At 47.6% G+C, this 19,148-nt stretch overlaps 2 protein-coding genes across 2 annotated transcripts in view; one reads left to right on the top strand and one right to left on the bottom strand.

The window, feature by feature from the left end:
* The window catches only part of CRISPLD2 (cysteine rich secretory protein LCCL domain containing 2), a 30,272-nt gene extending 11,727 nt beyond the window's left edge, over window positions 1-18,545 (bottom strand). The window contains exons 1-12 of the mRNA XM_079315870.1: window positions 18,344-18,545; window positions 17,503-17,549; window positions 13,129-13,445; window positions 7,905-8,023; window positions 5,805-5,937; window positions 5,590-5,705; window positions 4,196-4,296; window positions 2,901-3,059; window positions 2,110-2,170; window positions 1,336-1,402; window positions 210-340; window positions 33-76 (exon numbers count right to left, since the gene is read on the bottom strand). Coding sequence (XP_079171996.1) covers window positions 33-76; window positions 210-340; window positions 1,336-1,402; window positions 2,110-2,170; window positions 2,901-3,059; window positions 4,196-4,296; window positions 5,590-5,705; window positions 5,805-5,937; window positions 7,905-8,023; window positions 13,129-13,371 — 1,174 coding nt within the window. The 5' untranslated portion in view covers window positions 13,372-13,445; window positions 17,503-17,549; window positions 18,344-18,545. The remainder of the gene's footprint in view (window positions 1-32; window positions 77-209; window positions 341-1,335; window positions 1,403-2,109; window positions 2,171-2,900; window positions 3,060-4,195; window positions 4,297-5,589; window positions 5,706-5,804; window positions 5,938-7,904; window positions 8,024-13,128; window positions 13,446-17,502; window positions 17,550-18,343) is intronic.
* COTL1 (coactosin like F-actin binding protein 1) overlaps window positions 1-19,148 on the top strand; it is a 346,092-nt gene that overhangs the window by 233,511 nt on the left and 93,433 nt on the right. The window lies entirely within an intron of this gene.

Genomic DNA, 19,148 nt, shown 5'->3' on the forward strand with positions numbered 1-19,148 from the left:
AATATTTTCTCCTTTCAACTTTTAAAACTTACTTGTGACTTTGGAAACCATGAATGCATTGGAAGGTTTACTTTTCCTGTAAAACAAGCAAACAAAGAAATCATTAAAAAAACAAGAAGAGTAGAATTACTTGGATCACTGTGCCTACATGAGAGCATCAAAGATGACCGAATAAGGAAAATATTAATATTTTTTATTGCAGGCAGTACCTGAATGACTCCACACCATTTCTGGTGGACTTGACAAAAGCAGGTGTTCTCCCTTTCCTCGTGATATCCACCAACCCTCCTTTGTTGTCCAGGATTCCATAATGGATTGCAGCACGACAAATGCTGGAGGACTGACAAGAGATAAACAAATGGGGTGTGAAAAAAAATCAAACAAATCTCATTCACAGAGCAACTGCTGCCCAACTGCTACGTGGAAAACGGAGAAGAAATGAAACCACCACCAAAGCACCAAGTGGAAAATAAGCTGAGTACACTCCTTTGGAATCTGGTTGTTAAATCTTCCTCTCCCAACACAGCCTGATTCTTTCATTATTATTTTAAGCACTGGTTGAATGGCAAGTTCTATTTTTTTTTTTTTAAATAACAAAACCATACATTTAAATACAATTTAGAGGAAAAGCAGCGTTGGAAGTGAGCAACCAGTCTGAAATATTTCCAGTTCTCAACAAAATATTCAAACCCAAAATATTTCTGCTGACGCCACTTGAAGGGGTTGGATGTCTGCAATCACAGAAGTGCAGGGCAAAAACACATCAGGGGTGATTCAGTCACGCACCACCACTCAGAAAAGGAAAAGAAAATGTGATTTTACCCAAAAAAATCCTTTTCTCTTCCAACTTCCTTCACCCCAAAAGTAGTTTTGATGGGAAAACGGTGCCATGCTTTATTTATAAATTATCTTACTAATTTAAGATCAAGAAAATCAGCCCAAAGTATTAATTAGTTACAAAATTTAACTGTGTTTTTTATATAAAGTCTTTTTTTCTATAAAGATGACAGCTGCCCACATGAACAATGAGATCTTTGTAGGAGCTGCCTATTGATCCTCACCCCTCACTTTCCACGGGTGTCCACATTAAGGACAATTCCTGATAAAATCACATCTGGAACCACTTTGCCTTCCCAGAGTCTGTCTTTTTTTTTTTTTTTTTTTTTCAACACCAAAATGAGGAAAATACAGATAATCCTTATTAGCACCACTTTACAGCAGCACAGCCAGAGAATATGAAAAGCCAAATTACACCAGAATGGCTGGCATTTCCCATTTCTGTCATTACCACTGCCTCCCACAAATTACATCCAGGAGCTATTAAAAGGTACTTACACTTTCGTAATAAAATGTTCCAAAGATCTTTCCCTTACTGTACAAGCAGCCAGCTGGGCACAAATACCTAGTAAAGATATACATCTCTGAGGGTGGTGAAAAACAATTCAAGAAAAACAGACTTTGGCTCTATTTCATTTAATTCCATTTCATTCCATTTCATTCCATTCATTTCACGTAGCTCTCCTGTTTTAAAAAACAGGATTGCAAAATAGCTGCTTTTTTAAAACAGTTGCTCCACCCTCCTTAAGAGCCCGACCAATATTTAGGTTCTGTGGATTTGGTTTTTCTCCAAGTGATAAACTGTCCTGTTCTCTTAGAAAGAAACTTTAACCAGAAGTTCTTGACTGGCTGGGAAGGGACAAGTCATGAATTATTGGTCTGGCTTGGACAGCAGTGGAATGCATGAAAATGGCTCGAAAAATGACTCTGCCCAAATTTATTAAATTATTTTGGACACCTGAAACTGGGGGTCATCATGGCTGAATAAAATCAACCCAATTACCTTATTGCCAGGCTTGGCTGAAGGCTTGAATTGAGAGAAATTTAGGGGATTTTTTTTGGTTGGGTTTTGGGGATTTTCCTAAAGAGATCTACCTAGAGAGTCACAAAAAATACATAATGCAAACTATCCTATGTTTGCAAGAGCTGAGTCATATTTACTAATAAAATGAAAATATTTATCAAATATTTATTAAAAATATTTAGCAAAAAAAAGCAAATATTTATATTTTTTTCCCCTCAGCACTCCAAGAAGTATCAACAAAACCCTACCTGTTGCACGTTGAGCCTCTGCACTTGTCTCTCATCTTGGTTTCACAGGTAATGACTTGTGCTGGGGAGAAAAAAAAAAAAAGGGATCTAATAAACACATTTTTTAAAAAGGAAATTGCTCAGTCTGCTCCTGGGCTACAGAAATGAGCAACCTCCACACAGCTTTCCTGGAGGTCTTTGGTGCAGCAAGATAAAAATCTGATTTTATCCAGCCTGGAGCAGTTGGTGCCTCTTTAGCCCTTCACCTGAGACAGGTGTCTCTGGAATATTAGCAAGGAAGATGCAGCTGACAGCTGAAAGCTTTGATTTACAGCCCGAGGTCTGCAGTCAGAGCTCTCATTTTCTTTTTAATTACAGACTCTGCAGATGCTGGCAGATAAACTTGAAAAGGACCCACTGGCTTGTCCCACCTTGTTTTCTCAATAAGTGTCTTTTAATTAACAGCAGTTGGGAAACAACTCAGGAAGTACCAGCAGCTCCACAAATAAATTCAGAAATATTCCCAAGCAAGAAATAAAGAGGAAACAAGCTATAAACCCCAGAAAAGTTGTGAAGAAGGGCAAGTGCTGAATGCAGAGCTTTTTAAAGGAGAAATAAAACCAATAGTTGCTAAATCAGTCACTGATTAAGGGGACTTTGGGTAGATTGATATTTAATGGAGATAAGGAGGACATGGACCTCCCTCCACTCAAATCCTCCCAGCTCCTTTATCCCTGACCCTCCTCATCACTTTCCACACAGAGGTGCTTCAAAACTCACAGGAGCTAAAGAAGAGAAAAGCTGTGTCTTACTCATGTAGGATTCTGGGCTGGTTTTCTTGGGCTTGGTGGTTCTGCTGGGTTTGTTCTCTGGAAGGTGGAACTGCACTGGTTTCTGCTCTGCCACCTGAGGAATCTCCACCTCGTTGGTCTCGTCAGTCTCAGCAATGATGGGATCTTCATAACGGTGAGCTGGGCAGGAGAGGGGATTCAAAATGGTTACAGGGTGCTCACCCTGGTGGGCAAGTCAGTTCATGTTCTGTGGGGATGATTTAGTTGGACAAGGATCTGCTTTTAAACAGCTGGGAGAATAAAAATACCCACTGAGTACAGCACTGAATCTTCTGATTCCTCTCCTGAATCCTCTCCTGCTCCTCTGCATGTAAAACAGCATTTACAGAACCTCAAAATAAAGATTTCAAGGGATCCCTACTAATTAGTGAAAAAATAAAAAAAAGTGTTGATATTCCTCCCTCTGTTTCCCACTCAGCTCTTCCCTCTGGAGGAAAACACAAATTTGCTGAAGTTCTCACATTCTGCTGGGGCATCCCCTTCCTTCTGCTGCAGCCCACCTGCACCCTGGGGTCCTTCAAACCCCACAAGATAAAAAATCAGAAATGCATGGTGGTAGCAAAAAAAAACTCTGCTTTGGGCAAGCCTCCAGGGAATCTCCCTGTTTTTGAAGAGCCAGCCCAGTTCTCTGGGGAGCAAAACACTTGGGAGGAGAGAAGTGACCCCAGGAGATCCTGGATGCCAGGAGGGCACTGCTGCACTGGAGGGCTCACCCTAAATAATATCTTTCACTCTATTGACTTTTCTTCCAAAAACACTCCACAGATCAGGAAAAACCATTCAGGATCCCCCTCCTCTCCTCCAAGGGACATGAATCACTACATTCATTTTGCATCCCTGAAAATCAAGGTGGGGAGGGAGGCAAAGGCTCCATCTGTGGCCCCTGAAGGAGCAGGACAGGCAGCCAAGCTCTGCCCATCCACATTGCCTGTGCCAAGCACTGGAGAGACAAAATTCCCTTCCCCAAAAAAGCCACACCAGGATGGGATCACTCCTGCTCCAGCAGCTCCTGTCCCAAACCCATGGCAGCTCAGAGCTGCTTCTCCCCATCCCAACTCTCCCAGCTCCTCATTTATCAGCAGCTCAGGGATTCTTGCTTTCAGCAGCTGATAATTCCCCACATTTCCCAACGCTGCGACATTGAGGATGGCTAATTAAAATGGGCATGGAGCTGTGGCTGGCTCTAATTAGAAGGCTCCAGAGGCTGCCTCCAGCCTTGCCCCCAGCCCAGGGGTGCTCCAGGCCCCAGCAGGTACCTTTGTGGCAGAGGTTGTTGTGGCAGCTCCCCCCGTAGCTGGGTGGGCACTCGGAGCAGGGGCGGCCGGTCTTGTACGGAGCTTCCCCGATCCAGTTACCCCTGGGAGCACAGGAGAAATGAGCACACAGACACCCCTCCAAGCCTCCAGAAACAGCAACAGCACCCTGCCCTACAGCATCTACATATAGACTAAATAGCCAGCCTCCTAGGAAAGATGTTCCTGCTCGTTTCATCTCCAAAATGATGGTTTTTAGGGGTTTGCTTAAATTGTGTGTCATGTTGCTTTTATGTTACATTTCAATAGAAACACCAGAGTCTTATGTAAACAGAAATAAATCAATGGATTAGTGCATTCTGCTGAAGAAAGTCCCCAGAAACAACAGCCCATTTTGGCATTCTGTCCTGCAAGTTTTAGGGGATGAGGAGGCTGAAGGAGGCAGAGTTAAACTGTGGCTGTAAACTCCTGGGTTATGCTCTTTCAGCTGTCTCCACCTATGAGGCTACATGAGGACAATGTGCACCCATGCCAGAGAGAAAAGATTAAGCAGAAAGTGCAGAAATAGAGCATTTTTCCACCCAGCAGCTCTGAATGGATGACGTGTGAGTGGCCCAGCCTGCTGTGGGACTCTGTGGGAGATGCTGTTATCCCTCAGGAGGAGCAGGTTGTTAAATCCCACCAAAAACACCAAATGTGCTCATCTGACGTGGGGAGAGGGGCTTAGAGAGCCCACCCAGAGAGCTCTGCCTCATGGCAGCTGCTGCCCCACTCTTCTTTTTCCTTTGCATTATTCTGCACTATGATCCCCTGAAGTCAGATGCTCCCCAAGCCACGCCGTTTGCACAGAGCCATTTCCCTCTTTCATTTTGTTTTGAAGTTTTAAATTGCCAAGGGCTTGGAGTGGGAATGTTTCTCCTATTAGCCATTAAACCAGAAAATATTAACTGCCATTGCCAGGTAGTAAACTTCTCCTGGATGTAGTAGGCAAGAAATACGATTTTCATTTTGAAATTTAATCAAACCATCGAGCTAGCGAAATCTTGACTGCTGCAGTTATTTCAGGGTTTTTTTGGCATTAACCACCACCCCATCCCTTCCCACCCTCTGACAGCACAGAGCCTGGCTCAGCAGCTCCATCCTGGCCATCTCCTGCTCCTCCTTTCCTTTCCCATGGCAGCAACATCAAAGCTCCAGCCTGGCCCCAGCCTCCCATTCAGTTTTCCAGGCAGCTCTCAGTAGTTTTGAACCAGCCCTTTGCTGCTGTCTAAAGAAAAAAAATTTAAAGCCACAACCACCAGTCTAGACTGCCTGAAATCTCTTCCCCAGACCCCGAGCTAGTTAAGCAAGCTGCCAGTTTTGGGAGAGCTGGAGGGAGCCCAGCTGCTCTGCCTTACTTGGGGGAGTAGTTGCAGACCAGGTAGACAGCATTCTCCCAGATCTCTCCCCAAACATTCATCTGCTTGCAGACATTCACAGCACAGCCAATCCTGTTGGTCGTGGCCCAGACTATCTGTGAGGGAAATGTGGTTGTTGAAAATAAGTAAATTTCCCCAATATAGAGATGGGGAGATATGGGGAGTGCAGGTACAGAGCCCCTGGAGTCTTTTACCTGGGTGTAATGTGTGCACATGGCACCTGTGCACCTGTCTGGGCACCATGGGTTGCACTCATGAGGATATGGGAATGTGTAATCCTTCACTTCATCATACCAGGCCTGGACGTGGAACGCTGGAGATCGATACCTGGGGGGGAAAGGCAGCTGGAGTCAGGATGTTCTGGTAGTTCTCAAATATAAAATGAATAAAATGTTAAAGATGAAGGGTCAGATGGGATTTTGGGAAGGAATTGTTCCCTGGCACAGGTGCCCAGAGAAGCTGTGGCTGCCCCTGGATCCCTGGAATGTCCCAGGCCAGGCTGGATAGGGCTTGGAGCAGCCTGGGACAGTGGAAGGTGTCCCTGCCATGTCAGGGTAGCTGGAACTGGAAAATCTTTGAGGTCCCTTCCAGCCCAAACTGTTGTGTGTTTCTATGACTTTTTCCCCTCAGATTCACAGCCTGACCTGACTCTGGATTATTTATAGGTTTGACATGATCCTCAAGTGCTGCTCACCTGAAATGCCCTCCCACTTCTCCACTCAACTACAAAATAACTTCTAGTTTGGCAGAAAGCTGTGTTTTGAAAATAAACAGAAATTAGGCTTTGCCAAACATCTCAAACCAAAATCCATCATGTACCTATTTTACCACAGGGCAATTTGTTCAATCTGGAAGTTAACTCACAGCCAGTACTGTAAGAGCTCTGAAAGGGAGTGGGCTTTTCCTCATCCCATCCCTCCAGGAACTGGTGTGGAGTGGTTGGGGCAGTGCCCTCCTATCCTGAATTTTTTTTGGCATCAATTCTCCCCTGCACCAAACCCCCTTTACCCTCTGTGACTCCACAGTGTGCTGATGCTGTTTGGGGAGCAAAACCAGTGTCAAAACCACCTGTAGGAACTCACACACATTTTACTCACTGCACACACAGTGAGCAAACAGTGATGTGCAAACTGCACCAAACCCACTTCTTGCTGATTGCTCTCAACAGCTCACACCAAGCAAGCTGCCAGAAATCCAAATGACATCATTCTGGAGCTTAACCTTTCAGCCAACTTCTCATTAAAAACCATTCATTAGGAGCATTTTAAAAACATCCATCTCATGATGTCATGAAGCAAATACTTTCCAAATCCTATTTTACAGGAGAGGAAATGGAGGCAATCAGGTTATGAAAAAGCTGAGATGAATCTGATTTTTCTTTTCCTCTCAGGGACCAAGATTGGATCTTGCTGCATCAGGAGCCCATGGCACTTGTAGGGCAGCCAAGAACAGCACGATCCTTTGATTTTGTTTCCAATGAATTAACCACTCTTCTTTCCAAACATTAAAATGGGCCCCATTTTTCCATCACTCTGATTTCACACCAGCAAATTTCCTTTATTTTTCACCAAGTTCTACCTGATTTACAACACAGATAACTGGACTTCCACCCAGGAACTGGGGGAAAACACTCAGGACTCCTGAGATGATGCAAAATGTTTGCAGGTTTAACCTATAACAAGTTTAAAAACAGGGGCTTAAAAATAAACAAATTTCAGTTTGAGATGGAGAGGAAAATCCCTTGGAAAGCCTTCATGTCAGCTTTCCTAACTGGGTTAATGACTCCAGTCTAACAACTTGCCCCAGAAATTGAGAAAAACCCTGCAAAGTGTTTTCAGTAAAGAAAATTCGGGAGCCAGATAAATATTTATGGAAAACACAGCAAGAGAGAATTAAACTCTGAACTGAATCCAGACACAAATTCTGAGCTGAATGCAGGCATTGCTCCTGAGAAACTTCAGCCTTCAGCTGCATGATGCCAGAATCCCCCCAAAACAGCAGATGTAGGAGCAAGGCTTCAGATTCCTGTACCTTGAGGAATAGGAATGACTTTGAGTGTGTTACCCCAAAATCCAGAGGGATGGAGGAGCCCAAATCAGTGCTGGTTTCCTGGGAAGTCTCAGTGGAAGGTGGCTGCAAGCATCACCACCATAACCATCCCAGTCATGCCATCACAATTAATGATTTTGTGCTTTTCTCCCCAGCTTTTCTCCCATCTCCCCACTGCTACCAAGCATCAGAGCAAATTTCCCAGCTGTCCCCAAAGGAGGAGCCACAAACCCCCCAGGTCTCACCTGCCCCAGTGAACAGCCAGGTTCTGCCCAATGGACCTGATGAGGTCGCTGGGCCCGTGGTCCCAGATGCACTGCTGAGCCCAGGCGTGTGCTGTCCTCTCCAGCTCCTCATCCCAGCTCTCAGGGGGTGGGGAGAGAAAAGAACAGGTCAGTTTTTCATCTCAGACTCGCTAGATCAAGAGATTAAAGCAACAGTAATTAGTGGAGAAAGACTAAGGTACAGATCACCCCCCCCCCCCCATGCATACATGTCTGGGCTGTCCTGGTGAAGCCACCCAATTTCTGTGCCAAAATCACATTTCTCAGCACGTTCCCCTGCCATGGAAGGCCAGGGCACTAGAGGGTCTGTGATTTTCCCCAGCTGATGCCATGCTTCACTCAGGTCACCAGAAAACACAAACCCACGTGGGAAGACCTCAAAAACACATCCAGACCATCCACCCTAAACCACAAGATTTTCTTGGCTGCTGTTTTTCTAATATGTTTTAAAGAATTTAAAATGAAAATTTGAGGTTGGAGATGCCATGATCTTCAACATGACACATATTTCTGAGTCCTGCAAGAGTTCTGACACACACTCAGTGCTTTGATGTATTTCAGCATGATTTTTCATCCATTGCCCTTGCTGTTGGGATATCTCCAGGCTTTCCATTCAAGGGGTACTCCAGCAGTGGAGAGCTCCACTACCTCCACCACCACTGGAGATTTTGATTAATTAACTAATTAATTAAGGAGTGTGAGTCTGGGTCTCTCAGTCTCCTTCCTGGATAAATGAGAGTCCACCAGTGGGTCCAGTCAGGTACATCAGAGGTGGCAAAGCCCCAGGGTTTTCAAGCTTTTTCCACTCTCACTGAAGCAGGCATCATGTTAGAAGTGACAAATCCCATTTCTGTTCCCAGTGAGGGCAGGATGCTGGGGTGAGATCACTCCTCATGGAATATCACACAGCTGGGAGCCAAAGGAGAGCTCCAACACCACACAAAGGCAAACAGGAAAGCAGCTCTGCTGCCCAGGAGAGTATTTGTTCTAAAGGCCAGACTTGAATTCAGTGCCCTGAATTCATTGTGGAATTACTGACAGCTGCTCTATTCAGCACAGCCCTTAGAGGATAATTCACTGGGATTAAAATATTACTGCACATTCCTACAAATAAACCCAAAGAGAAGAGAGGTCTTGTAATGTGTATCCAGCCCATCCACGTGCCAGCACGAGACTCTCCTCTTTGGACATTTACCATCACAACCAGCTGCTCTTTCCAAATCCTGTCTTCTCCAGAAGAAAAGCAACTTCCCATCTCAAATGTCTCAAAGGCCTGTCAGACCCTGGAGGGCTGCAGGGCATCCAGGCTCTCAAACACATTTAAAAACCATCAGGGGTTCACTCTGAGCATATCTGGACACAGCCTCAGGCTGCTATAGCTGGGATGGGAAGGATTGTCCATCCCTGGATAAGACAGCAGGAAAATGCAGTGTCTCCTGGAACCTGGTGTGTCTCCACTATCTCAGAGAGGCAAGATGAGCTCATCTCACTGAGCTCACAGCCCTCCCAGAGCAGCTGATCTCGAAGCACTCTCAGGTTCCAGCAGCATCCCAGAGCTGCCCAAGCTCTCCAGCTCAGCTTTGGACCGAGAAAATTCAGACACAGCTCTGACACAGGGAACAAAACCTTTTCCCTTCCCTTGAAAGCGATGGGATCAGACCCACCACACATCCCCAGCCCTCTGCTCAGGCTCCTTGCCATGCCAGACAGTTTTTTGTGGTTTCCCACTCCGTGGGCTCGGCGGTGACCGGCCACAGCTGCTCTCCCATCCAGCACAAAAGCCACAGAAACTCTCCCAAGATGTTCTGCACTCCGAGCTCCTCAGCCTTTCTACCCAGCTTTATTCCCTGCAGCCCCGGAGGTGGAGATGTTCCAAATCTCCTGATTTACTGCAGAGAGTCCTGAGCAATAGGCTATTAAATGGGAATTAATGCAGCGGACGCGTTGCCATCTCCCTTTGATGCCTGCGGATAAAATAAATGAACTCTGACAAAAGACACTTCACAGGTAATTGGGAAGGAGCTCCATCTCTGCACAGCTTTTTGCTGCTTCTCTCCTTTCTGCAGGCATCAGATTACAAAGCCATCCCATCTAAATTAGAGCAGATATTTGCCTCTTGCTCTCAGACGGGAATGTGGTCAGGAGGCTGGAATTATTTCAGAGCAATAAATACTGGGGGGGAAAAACCAAAAAAGATATTTCAGACTTTCCCAGCTACACTTGCAAGGATTCTTTATGCCAATAGTCAAAGCAGTATCTAGGAAGATGATTGAAGCCAGAGGGGCAACAAGCCTGTGCTCAGCTTCCTTCACAAGCAGAGGTTGAACGTTTTTTGGGTGTGTGTGATTCCAAGTGGCTTAGCACATGGCCTCTCCTTTTTCACTCCTGCAAATTTCTAATGGCCTTTCAGAGTGGAGTGGGCAGTGTGTGTGTAAAATATATGCATGGCAAGCACACATCATAGCACAGCTTGTAGGTCCAGATGTAATAATGATCCCACAAGCAGTCTGCTCGCTCAGCCTGACGAGCCTGCAAACCCAAAGACAGACACCTGAATTGCAGTGATCAGGTTACTCACTCCTTTTCCTCCCCAGCTCAGACTTTCTGCAGCACTGGCAGCTTCCTTTTAAAGTGGCATCAAACTCCAGGGCTGGCATGTCCTGGCAGAGGTCTGGAGATGATTTTGCTAACCCCCACTCTCCCATCCTGACAGGGAAAGCCACCACCCGGCAGCTGAGAGGAAGGATGCATACCTTACACATGAAAACAAACTATTTTCCTTCCAGCAATCTGCACTGAGAACAGTTTTGCTTTATCCAGCTGTCTCCGAGGCTGCAAGAGGAAAGATTCCTGCCTTTCATCACTGCTGAAAGCATCTGACTAAGCCATCTTAAAAGGTCACCATGCCTTAGGATCCATTATGTCCTTTTTCCTCTGAGTCCGTTATGTCCTTTTCACTCTGGGACTGTTAACAAGGAGTTTGTTTTGCCCTTGGCACCCATCCACTTCTGTTAAACAGTCCAAATGCACTCTGGAAGTGTCAATCATGGAGCTGCTAGAAGGGTTAAGGTAATTTTGAACTGAATTTTGTCAGGAAGTTGTGCCCTGCTCACTCATTTTCCATTAGCACTGGATACCTGTGCCAGCTTTCAATTAATTACACAGACCCAGCAGCTAAACCGTTTCTTTCTTCATTCTTCAGCCTGCTTTGCCTTTATCCCATATGTATATAATAATTCTTTTGATCACCAGATAAGTCATAGGACTCACAGTGTTCTTGCTTTCTTATTAACAGTGTCCAGCAACTGAAGTTTATCCAGTAGCAGTTAAATAAGTCCCTTTCCTGGATTACATTAGGTCCCATTTCCCTTTTAGATCACTTAATATATCAGATATAGAGAAAGAATTTTCACAAGGGGGTGTTTGGAGATTGATGGGCTAGAACAAACTCTACCTACTCATCCACAAATTATCCCAGCACATCTCCAGTGACTCTCCACTCTGTCATCAAAGGGAAAGAGCAAAGTTTATCTATGGTTCTAAAGACAGACCATCCTCTTAAATGAGTCCAAATGAGAAATGTCCTCTGCAGGACAAAGGATTAAAGAGAAATTCCCGTTCAGCACATACATGGTGTTTCCAAGTCATACAGGGTAAACACCAGCACATGAAAGGCTGATTATAGCCCTTCCAAGCAGCCCCATCTCATACTCAGCTCCTTTCTTCAGAGCACATAAGGCCCTTTCATTTGCCCTCAATCACCCATAAAAACCACTAGAAAAGCTCCCTGAGCAAAGGCAAACACAGAAGGCAAACAGCAGCCCAGCCTGGGCTGCTCTGCCAAAACACCTTGGGCTCGCTCCTGCTTTGTGTTTACCCTCTGCAAATCACCCCCCTCGCCTCTTCTGGCAGCACTTCCCTGCAGGATAATGTGAGAGCTGCTGAGAAAGGGATACAGTTCCTGGTTCTTAGAAAGGCACAAGATTTCTGGCAAAAAAGGGACCAAAACCCAGCTGGTGTGGAGGGACCGAGCTGTCCTTCCTCACCTCCCCCTGCCCTCCCTTCTCTTCCCTTCATCCCTGCAGTCACAAAAGGCAGGATTTTCCATCTGCAGCCCTCACTTCAGCACAGCTGGCAAACAATTTTATATTACATTTAAGCATATTTTTATTTTACCCTTTTAAACACTGTCTTAACAAGTCATCCATCATTTGATCCATCAGCGGGAGCACACGGTTGAAGGCAGACTAGTTTTGGTCAGAACTATATTTGCACACTGAGAAAAGGCACACAAAAAGTAATTATTTGCCTACATCATTTCGTGGCCCTGTAATATTTTGATGGCACGACAAAAATAGCTCAAATAGGGTCTCTGGCATCAGGTGAAAAAAAAATATTCCTGTGAATTGTTGATGGCAAAGGCGTATTTCATACTCCTCCAACTTTTAAGTTCTCCCTCTGAAGTGGGAAAACACATTGACCAAACTTTTATTTTGGTTTCCTGAGCTACAAAAACCAACAGCACTGACCCATCCACCCAGGAACTCTCAGAGCCTTTCCAGCTATTTCCAGTGATTGAAATTCTTTTTAGATGGAGCCACATTCCTCAGGCCCCTTTCCCTGTGGTCCTGTGCAGATTCCCAGGAGCAAGGTGGGGGTTTGGCTCACTTTGCTAAGCTCAGGTGATCAGTGTGTGACTGAGGGCAGGTGCCACCTCCAGCATTGGGTTGGCAACCTGAAAAACCACCAGAAGATTCCCTGAGCAGACTGTGGTGTGCCCACAACAGCCTGGAAGCTTTCACAGGGAGAGCAGGGGTTAAACACTGGGGAAAATTTGCTGCTTTTATGACTTGAAGGAAATGGAAGAACCTGCTGAGGCAGGCTGGGGAATTGCCATCACCAGAGATGCATCCAGGGCTGGGCCAGATGCTCTTTTATGAATAATGGAACCAGTCCTATGCAGAGGATGGACTCAATGACCCATCAACAGCCCTCTCCAACCAAAACAGGCCATTGAGCTAAAGCATCATTCACTCTGCAATGAAAGGCTTCAGGAAACATCTTGAGAAAAACTTATTTCAGAGGAAATTCACTACACCTTTCACATCCCAAGGAAAATTAAAATACAGCTAGGAATTAAAAAAAAAAAAAAAAAGAAAAGTGATGTATCAGGTTTTAGACTCACCATGTATTCCATGTTAGAGGCCACTGGATACACCTGACCTCTCAATTTATTGTGGAGCATCAGTATCTCCTGTCTGTCTGAGAATAAAATGGCTCTCTTGGACCTGGAGTGAACTTCCCCATCCTGGTATTTGCTCAGGATGCTCTCCAGGTGGCTTGAGTTGGGCAAGATAAAGCACTCAGCTGTCTTTGTCAGCAGCAGCACACATCCAAGAGGAATGATCCAAGGCAGGGCAGGGCTCATGCTGCCAGCAGAAGCAGAGATGATGATGATGATGGTTGGTTTTTGTGCAGGAACTCTCGTGGTTCAGTGCAGGTCTGCAATTTGGGGAGAAACAGACAGTCAGAGCAGTGCCACAGGAGCTCTCAGTGCATTTGTCCCCCAACAAAGAGGTCACACAGCACAGATTTGAGCTTGAGAAAGAGTGGTGCTTAAAATTATTGCTCACCCCAAAGCCAGGGAGACACAAACAGCACCACAAGAAGGGGGGACTCAGTTTATTACACTGGGAATTCCACTGCTGCTGATTGGGGAGTGAACACATCCCAGGTGGATGCCTGCTGCACCCCTGGCATCCCTGGCAGCCCCAGCTCCATCCCTTCCCAGGCAGGGGGACATTTGGAGCTGTCCCCCAAAGAGCAGCTGGTAAAGCCCAGAATGCTTTTATTTTATGAATAGAAGGGAAGGTAAAATCCCCAGCGAGCTGGATGAGGAGGTGAGGCAGCAGCAAGAGCTGCTCCTGAGGCTGCAGCAGAGCCGAGCAAGGGCTGATTTTGGGCAGTGAGCCCGCAGGCAGAGCAGCCCCAGGGCTGGAACTCTGCTCCCTGTCCCTCTCTGATCCCTTTATCCTTCCTTGGGATGCTCAGCGCTCCTCACCCCAAACCAAAGCAGAGGAAGAGACTTGCACAGCCCGAGTGAAATAGAAGATAAAGTCAAAGTGACCTAATTTTGAAAAGCAGAAGAGAGCAGCCCCGGTTCTGGGGCAGTGACACACCGGCCAGAGAACTCTGCCCCTTGTCCCTCTTTGATCCCTTTATTCTTTCTTGGGACGCTCAGCCCTCCTCACCAAACCAAAGCAGAGGAAGAGACTGCACACCCTGAGTGACATAGAAGATAAAGCCAAAGTGACCCAATTTTTCAGAGCAGAGCGGCCCCGGGGCAGTGACGCGGAGTGGCGCTCCGGGATGTGAGTTATGGAGCGGCAGCAGCCTGGCCGCCCTCCCCCGGCCAGATTAGGTGTCCCCAGCTCTCGGATGCCGTCAGCACCCGGAGAAGGTCCCGCTTTGGTCCTTGAACAGCTCCGTTTAATCCCCGTCCCTTGCCCCGCAGCGCTCCTGCTCCATCTGTCATTCCCAAGCGCTGCCGCCCCTCTCCGTGCTCCAGTTTATCCATCCTGGAGCGCCTTGGCTGGGTTTGTTTGGATCGGGAGCTATTCACAGGAGGAGAGGTGTGCTCCAAGGAGCAGCATCAACCCAGCCGGAAAAAGAGACAGACAGGATCCCCCTCCTTGGGGCTAACTTCTGGAATAAAACTGCCCAGTCCCTGTCTCCAGCACGAGGAGAGGATCTGGTTTTGACAGCACTGTTGAAAACCACGCTGAAAGCATTCCTCTGCAGCGGCCGGAAACAAAAACCAGATTAGCAGGAATTATTCAAGGAGTTTCACCCAATGACACGGCACTTGGACACTCCGAGACCAGATGAGCTGGAAACCAACCAGAGCAGGGAATAGTCGTCTAACTCCCAGCTGGAAAAGCTATGCTGGAGCACAAAGTCCCAATCTCCTTTTCCCCCAACCCACTACAGCAACATCTGAGGAGAGCAATAGAAAAGAACGAGGTGCTTTGCACAAAAAAAACCTCAGCGAATCCCCAAAAACTTGTTGGCTGACAGCACAAAAGACACAGAGTCCCTGCTGGAGGCTTCATTCTTGGGCTGAGATGAAAACCAGCTGCCCCGAGCCTCTCTCCAGGCAGCGCATTAAGCCTGGGTACAACAATGCAGGATGTGATTTGCTCGGTTTGGGTGACAGCTTCTCATCATTTCCTGCTGCTAAGCGAACACACACGCCTTGTCCCCGGCTCCAGGCACACCTGGGGGACAGGACGTTCGGTGGCAGGGGCACAAACACGCCTTTAACCTCATCCTCTTCTCAGCCCTGCCTGCGGCATTCGCTTCCCCCCAGGCAGGAGCCCGGCTTTCCAACCGGGCTAGGGGAGGCAAAAGGAGCAGTTGCTTTTGTAGACTGTCTGACCCAAATTCAGGGAACAATTCCTACTTTGAGGCACTTCCCTGAGAGTTTAAAAATAGCGGCAGTGCCAGGGCCACTGACAATGTGGCCATTTAGCCCCGGCAGCTCTCCCTGCAGGAACAGCCGGCTCTCAGAGCCGCCCTTGCACCCCTCGTTTGGCCGGGTGCCCTTTGCTAAACAGGAGCCCAAATCCACCACCCATCTAAGGCAAACACTGAACTTTCAGAAAGGGCAGATTGAAAAAAAATCAGCTGTAGCATCTGAGAGCCAGAGGAGCTGCCCCGCTCACGGCTGGGCAGCGAAGCCAGCGCGTCTGGCTGGGACAGCCAGCCAAAACCTCACAACAGATGGTGCTTTATTCCTCAGGATGTGCTTCCCTGGCTCCCACTTGCCAGCAAAAGGATACCAGCACCTCGTCAAAATTAGGTCATTTTGGCTTTATCTTTTATTTCACTCGGGGTGTGCAAGTCCCTGTCTCTGCTTTGGTTTGGGGTGAGGAGCGCTGGGCATCCCATGGAAGGATAAAGGGATCAGAGAGGGACAGGGAGAAGAGAGTTCCCTGACCAGGGAAAGATGCTCACAGATTTCAGATGTCCATCCATCCACCTCTCAAAATCCTCATGCCCAGGTGCAAGGAAACACTGGGACATGTGTGCTCCAGCCAGTCCCAGTGCCCTGCAGGGCTGGGTGATGCCTCAGGGCTGCAGCAGCAGCTCCTCATCCAGGGAGGCTGAAATCACATTGCCTTTGAGCTGGGGTTTGACATTATTCACAGAAAATTATCAGCTGACAGTCAGCTGAGGAAGCCTCTGCTGTTGACTTCAAGGGTTCAAGAGGAGCACAACCTCCCTTTAAACACACCAGGCCCTTGACACTGGTGCCAGGTGAACATCTGGGAGCCATCAGAAATGACTGAGTCAGCAGAAAAGGATTCCTGAATATGCTGCAAAGCCTGTCCAAAGTGGGGAGAAATGGGAGGCCTTCTTCTGGGGTCTGAGGGAGTTAAAGTGCAGCACTGGACTTTGGGAAAGATTATTTTTAGAAAGCTATTTCCCCAGCTAATGGATGGTGTCTGCTCTGCACAGAAAAGCAGGAGAGCTGGTTACATCTGAAGCCTGGCAGAGACACTGCTAAAGCCACATGCAGGCTGGTCCTGCACTCATGTCCCCATGTCACCTTGCTCCTCAGGGACACTGAGCCTTGACTGCCTCCCTGGTGAAGCACAGGAGCTCCTGCCTGCTCCTGGGTTATGGGTGACAATCTGCAGCTAAAACATCCCAGGGTCTGTGGAGTTACACATAACACCAGCTGACAAGGAAAATGCAAAGTTAGCTCAGGGTGTCAGGAGAGCATTTAAACAGCAAAGCAGAGGGGAGTTAGCCTGGGATCAGCTTCTAAACTGAGCCTGGGATCAGCTTCTAACCTGAGCCAGCCTGGGATCTAGGATGAGTTAGCCTGGGATCAACTTTAAGCTGTGCAAAGAAATCCAGGGATAAAGCCACAACATGAAGCACTAAACTCCAGGTCATCTCTTTCCCTGGGATACACACACTGCAAGCTTTGCAGAATTGTCTTGGTTTCCAAAGCAGGATGACAAGACAGGACAACAGTGACACACTGCACTGAACACACCACAGATTCAGCATATTCAAGGCCATGGCCCTAAACATCTGGATCTTCCCTTTCAGTCCACTCCCAAAGAACCCTAGTGGGTGATTCTCTATGTAAAACCACATGGAAAACCCACTGGTAACAGGCACCACGTGTGGTGACACTGAAATTCCTTTCCTACAGGACTTGAGAGCAGAGCTGCAGAAACACAAATGTGCCCACAGGTATCAGCTCCTGGGGACTGCAACAGCATCCCTTGGATATTTTCTATTTGCATAGAAATCCACTCCTGTATTTGCAAACTCCTCGCATTCATTCCAGATTAATGCTTGTTAATCTTGCATTAAATTCTGCAGAGAGCACATGAGGGAAGTTCAGACAGAATTGTGTTATTACATCCAGGCAACTTTTTGGAGAAGTTACTAAAACTCTGCCTTCTTAAAGAGTTATTTCTTACACTCCCACCACCCCAAAAACAACATTTCAGAAGCCAGGACCAAACTTTACACTTACCTTGCTGAGTACTTCCAAGTCTCCAGGTAATTGCAGCTCCTCCAAGCCTGCTTGTGGAAAGCAAATTAATGTATCTGAAATATTTAAACGAGGAGGAGGGGGAAAGGATGGAATAAGCCCCAGGAGGTGCGGGATGTGCAAGGTCTGGGCTCAGCAACTCGGACCAAGTGCAGTCTCACAGAGCTCCCCAGTGGTATTTATGCTCTCCAGGCAGAGGGGAGAGCCCTGGATCATCCCCTGTGACAACGGGCGTGGAGAGAGAAGGAAAGAAAAGGGAGGGGAAAAGAAGGGGGAAAGGAGAGGGGTGTTGGGTGGGATCAGCAGCTCAAGGGCGGTCACTGGGGCTCGGAGGAGCAGGACCATCCTCCTAAGGGAGGAGGAGGAGGAGGAGGAGGAAGGAGGAGGGCAGCCCCCGATCCTATAAAAGTGTTGGCTGTGCTGTCCCCAGCAGTCGGCTCCGGGACTCGCACCAGGAATTCCAGGGGAATCCTCCCCGCACTGGGGGGACCGCGACCCCCGGGCAGGGGCTCCAGTGACAAGAGGGGGAATTCCGGAGGGAATTCTCTCTGGAAGGGACTGAAGCCAGCTGCCACCCCCGAATGCGGCTCAGCCATTGCTGCTCCTCACAGGGATTCGATTCCCCAGCTCCAGCCCCCCCAGTAAATCCCACTGTATCCCCTTTTTCCCACAGCCGGGCTTTTGCTGGGAACAGGAGATTAATTAAAAGCACTCTGTAGTTTGCTGTCAAAGCTCTCCCAGCGCTGAATTCCTCCGGTGTAAAGCAGGAGCTACGGGGAATAGGGAATGCAAAAAGTTGGTGAAACACGCAGGCAGGACTCACCTCTGCCGATGTCCCAACAGCTCCAGCTTTGGCATCCAGCTCCGTGGTTTTACTCACTGTGAAAGGAAACGATTGAGCAAAAGACAAGCTAAAAGTTCCTTCCTTTTTCTTGAAGTAAACAAACAGGGAAAACCCAAACCGCTATCGTAAGCAACAACGTGAGTGTGTCACGGCATCTCTGCGCCGCTCCGGGCATCGGGATCGGCGGGATTCCCGTGGGATCCCCGTCCCGAAACATCCCCCGGGATGTCCCCCCGAGCAGGGGCACCAGCCACACCCAGCACCGAGCCAGGGAGCACCCATCTCCCGGGAACCGGCACATCCCAGAAAAGCAGCTGTGATTTTTCCAAATCCTTGTCCTCTTTCCAAACTTCTCGGGGAAAAAAAGAGAAAAAAAAAAAAAGTCCTTTCATTCTTCTAAGCAGTCAATATTTATTTCTTCAGGCAAAACACCAACCGCTTTTATTTACTGTTTACTAGGAGGGAGTTTACAAGATATTCCCAGAGGTTTGTTTAAACCCAGCAGCGCTCAGAAAGCAGAGGGACATTTATCAAACTCGTTCAGCAGAGCAGAGGAGCAAATATTGGCAGCTGGGAGAGCATCAGTGTTCCAAGCAGAGCAAAGAGCCCTCTGAAGTCAGCACCAAGGCTGACTCCATCTCGGACAGCGTTTTCCTGAGAATTTCTCAAGAAGGGACAGATTGTCATCCCTGGGGCTGTATCTTCCAGCCTGTTTCGAGCTGAGCTGGGCAGCCAGTCCTCACCAGCCAGTGCCAGCCCCACACCAGCCCCTCTGGCTGCTCTT

This window comes from Erithacus rubecula (assembly GCF_903797595.1).
Source record: "Erithacus rubecula genome assembly, chromosome: 12".
In the NCBI taxonomy this organism is placed as follows: domain Eukaryota; kingdom Metazoa; phylum Chordata; class Aves; order Passeriformes; family Muscicapidae; genus Erithacus; species Erithacus rubecula.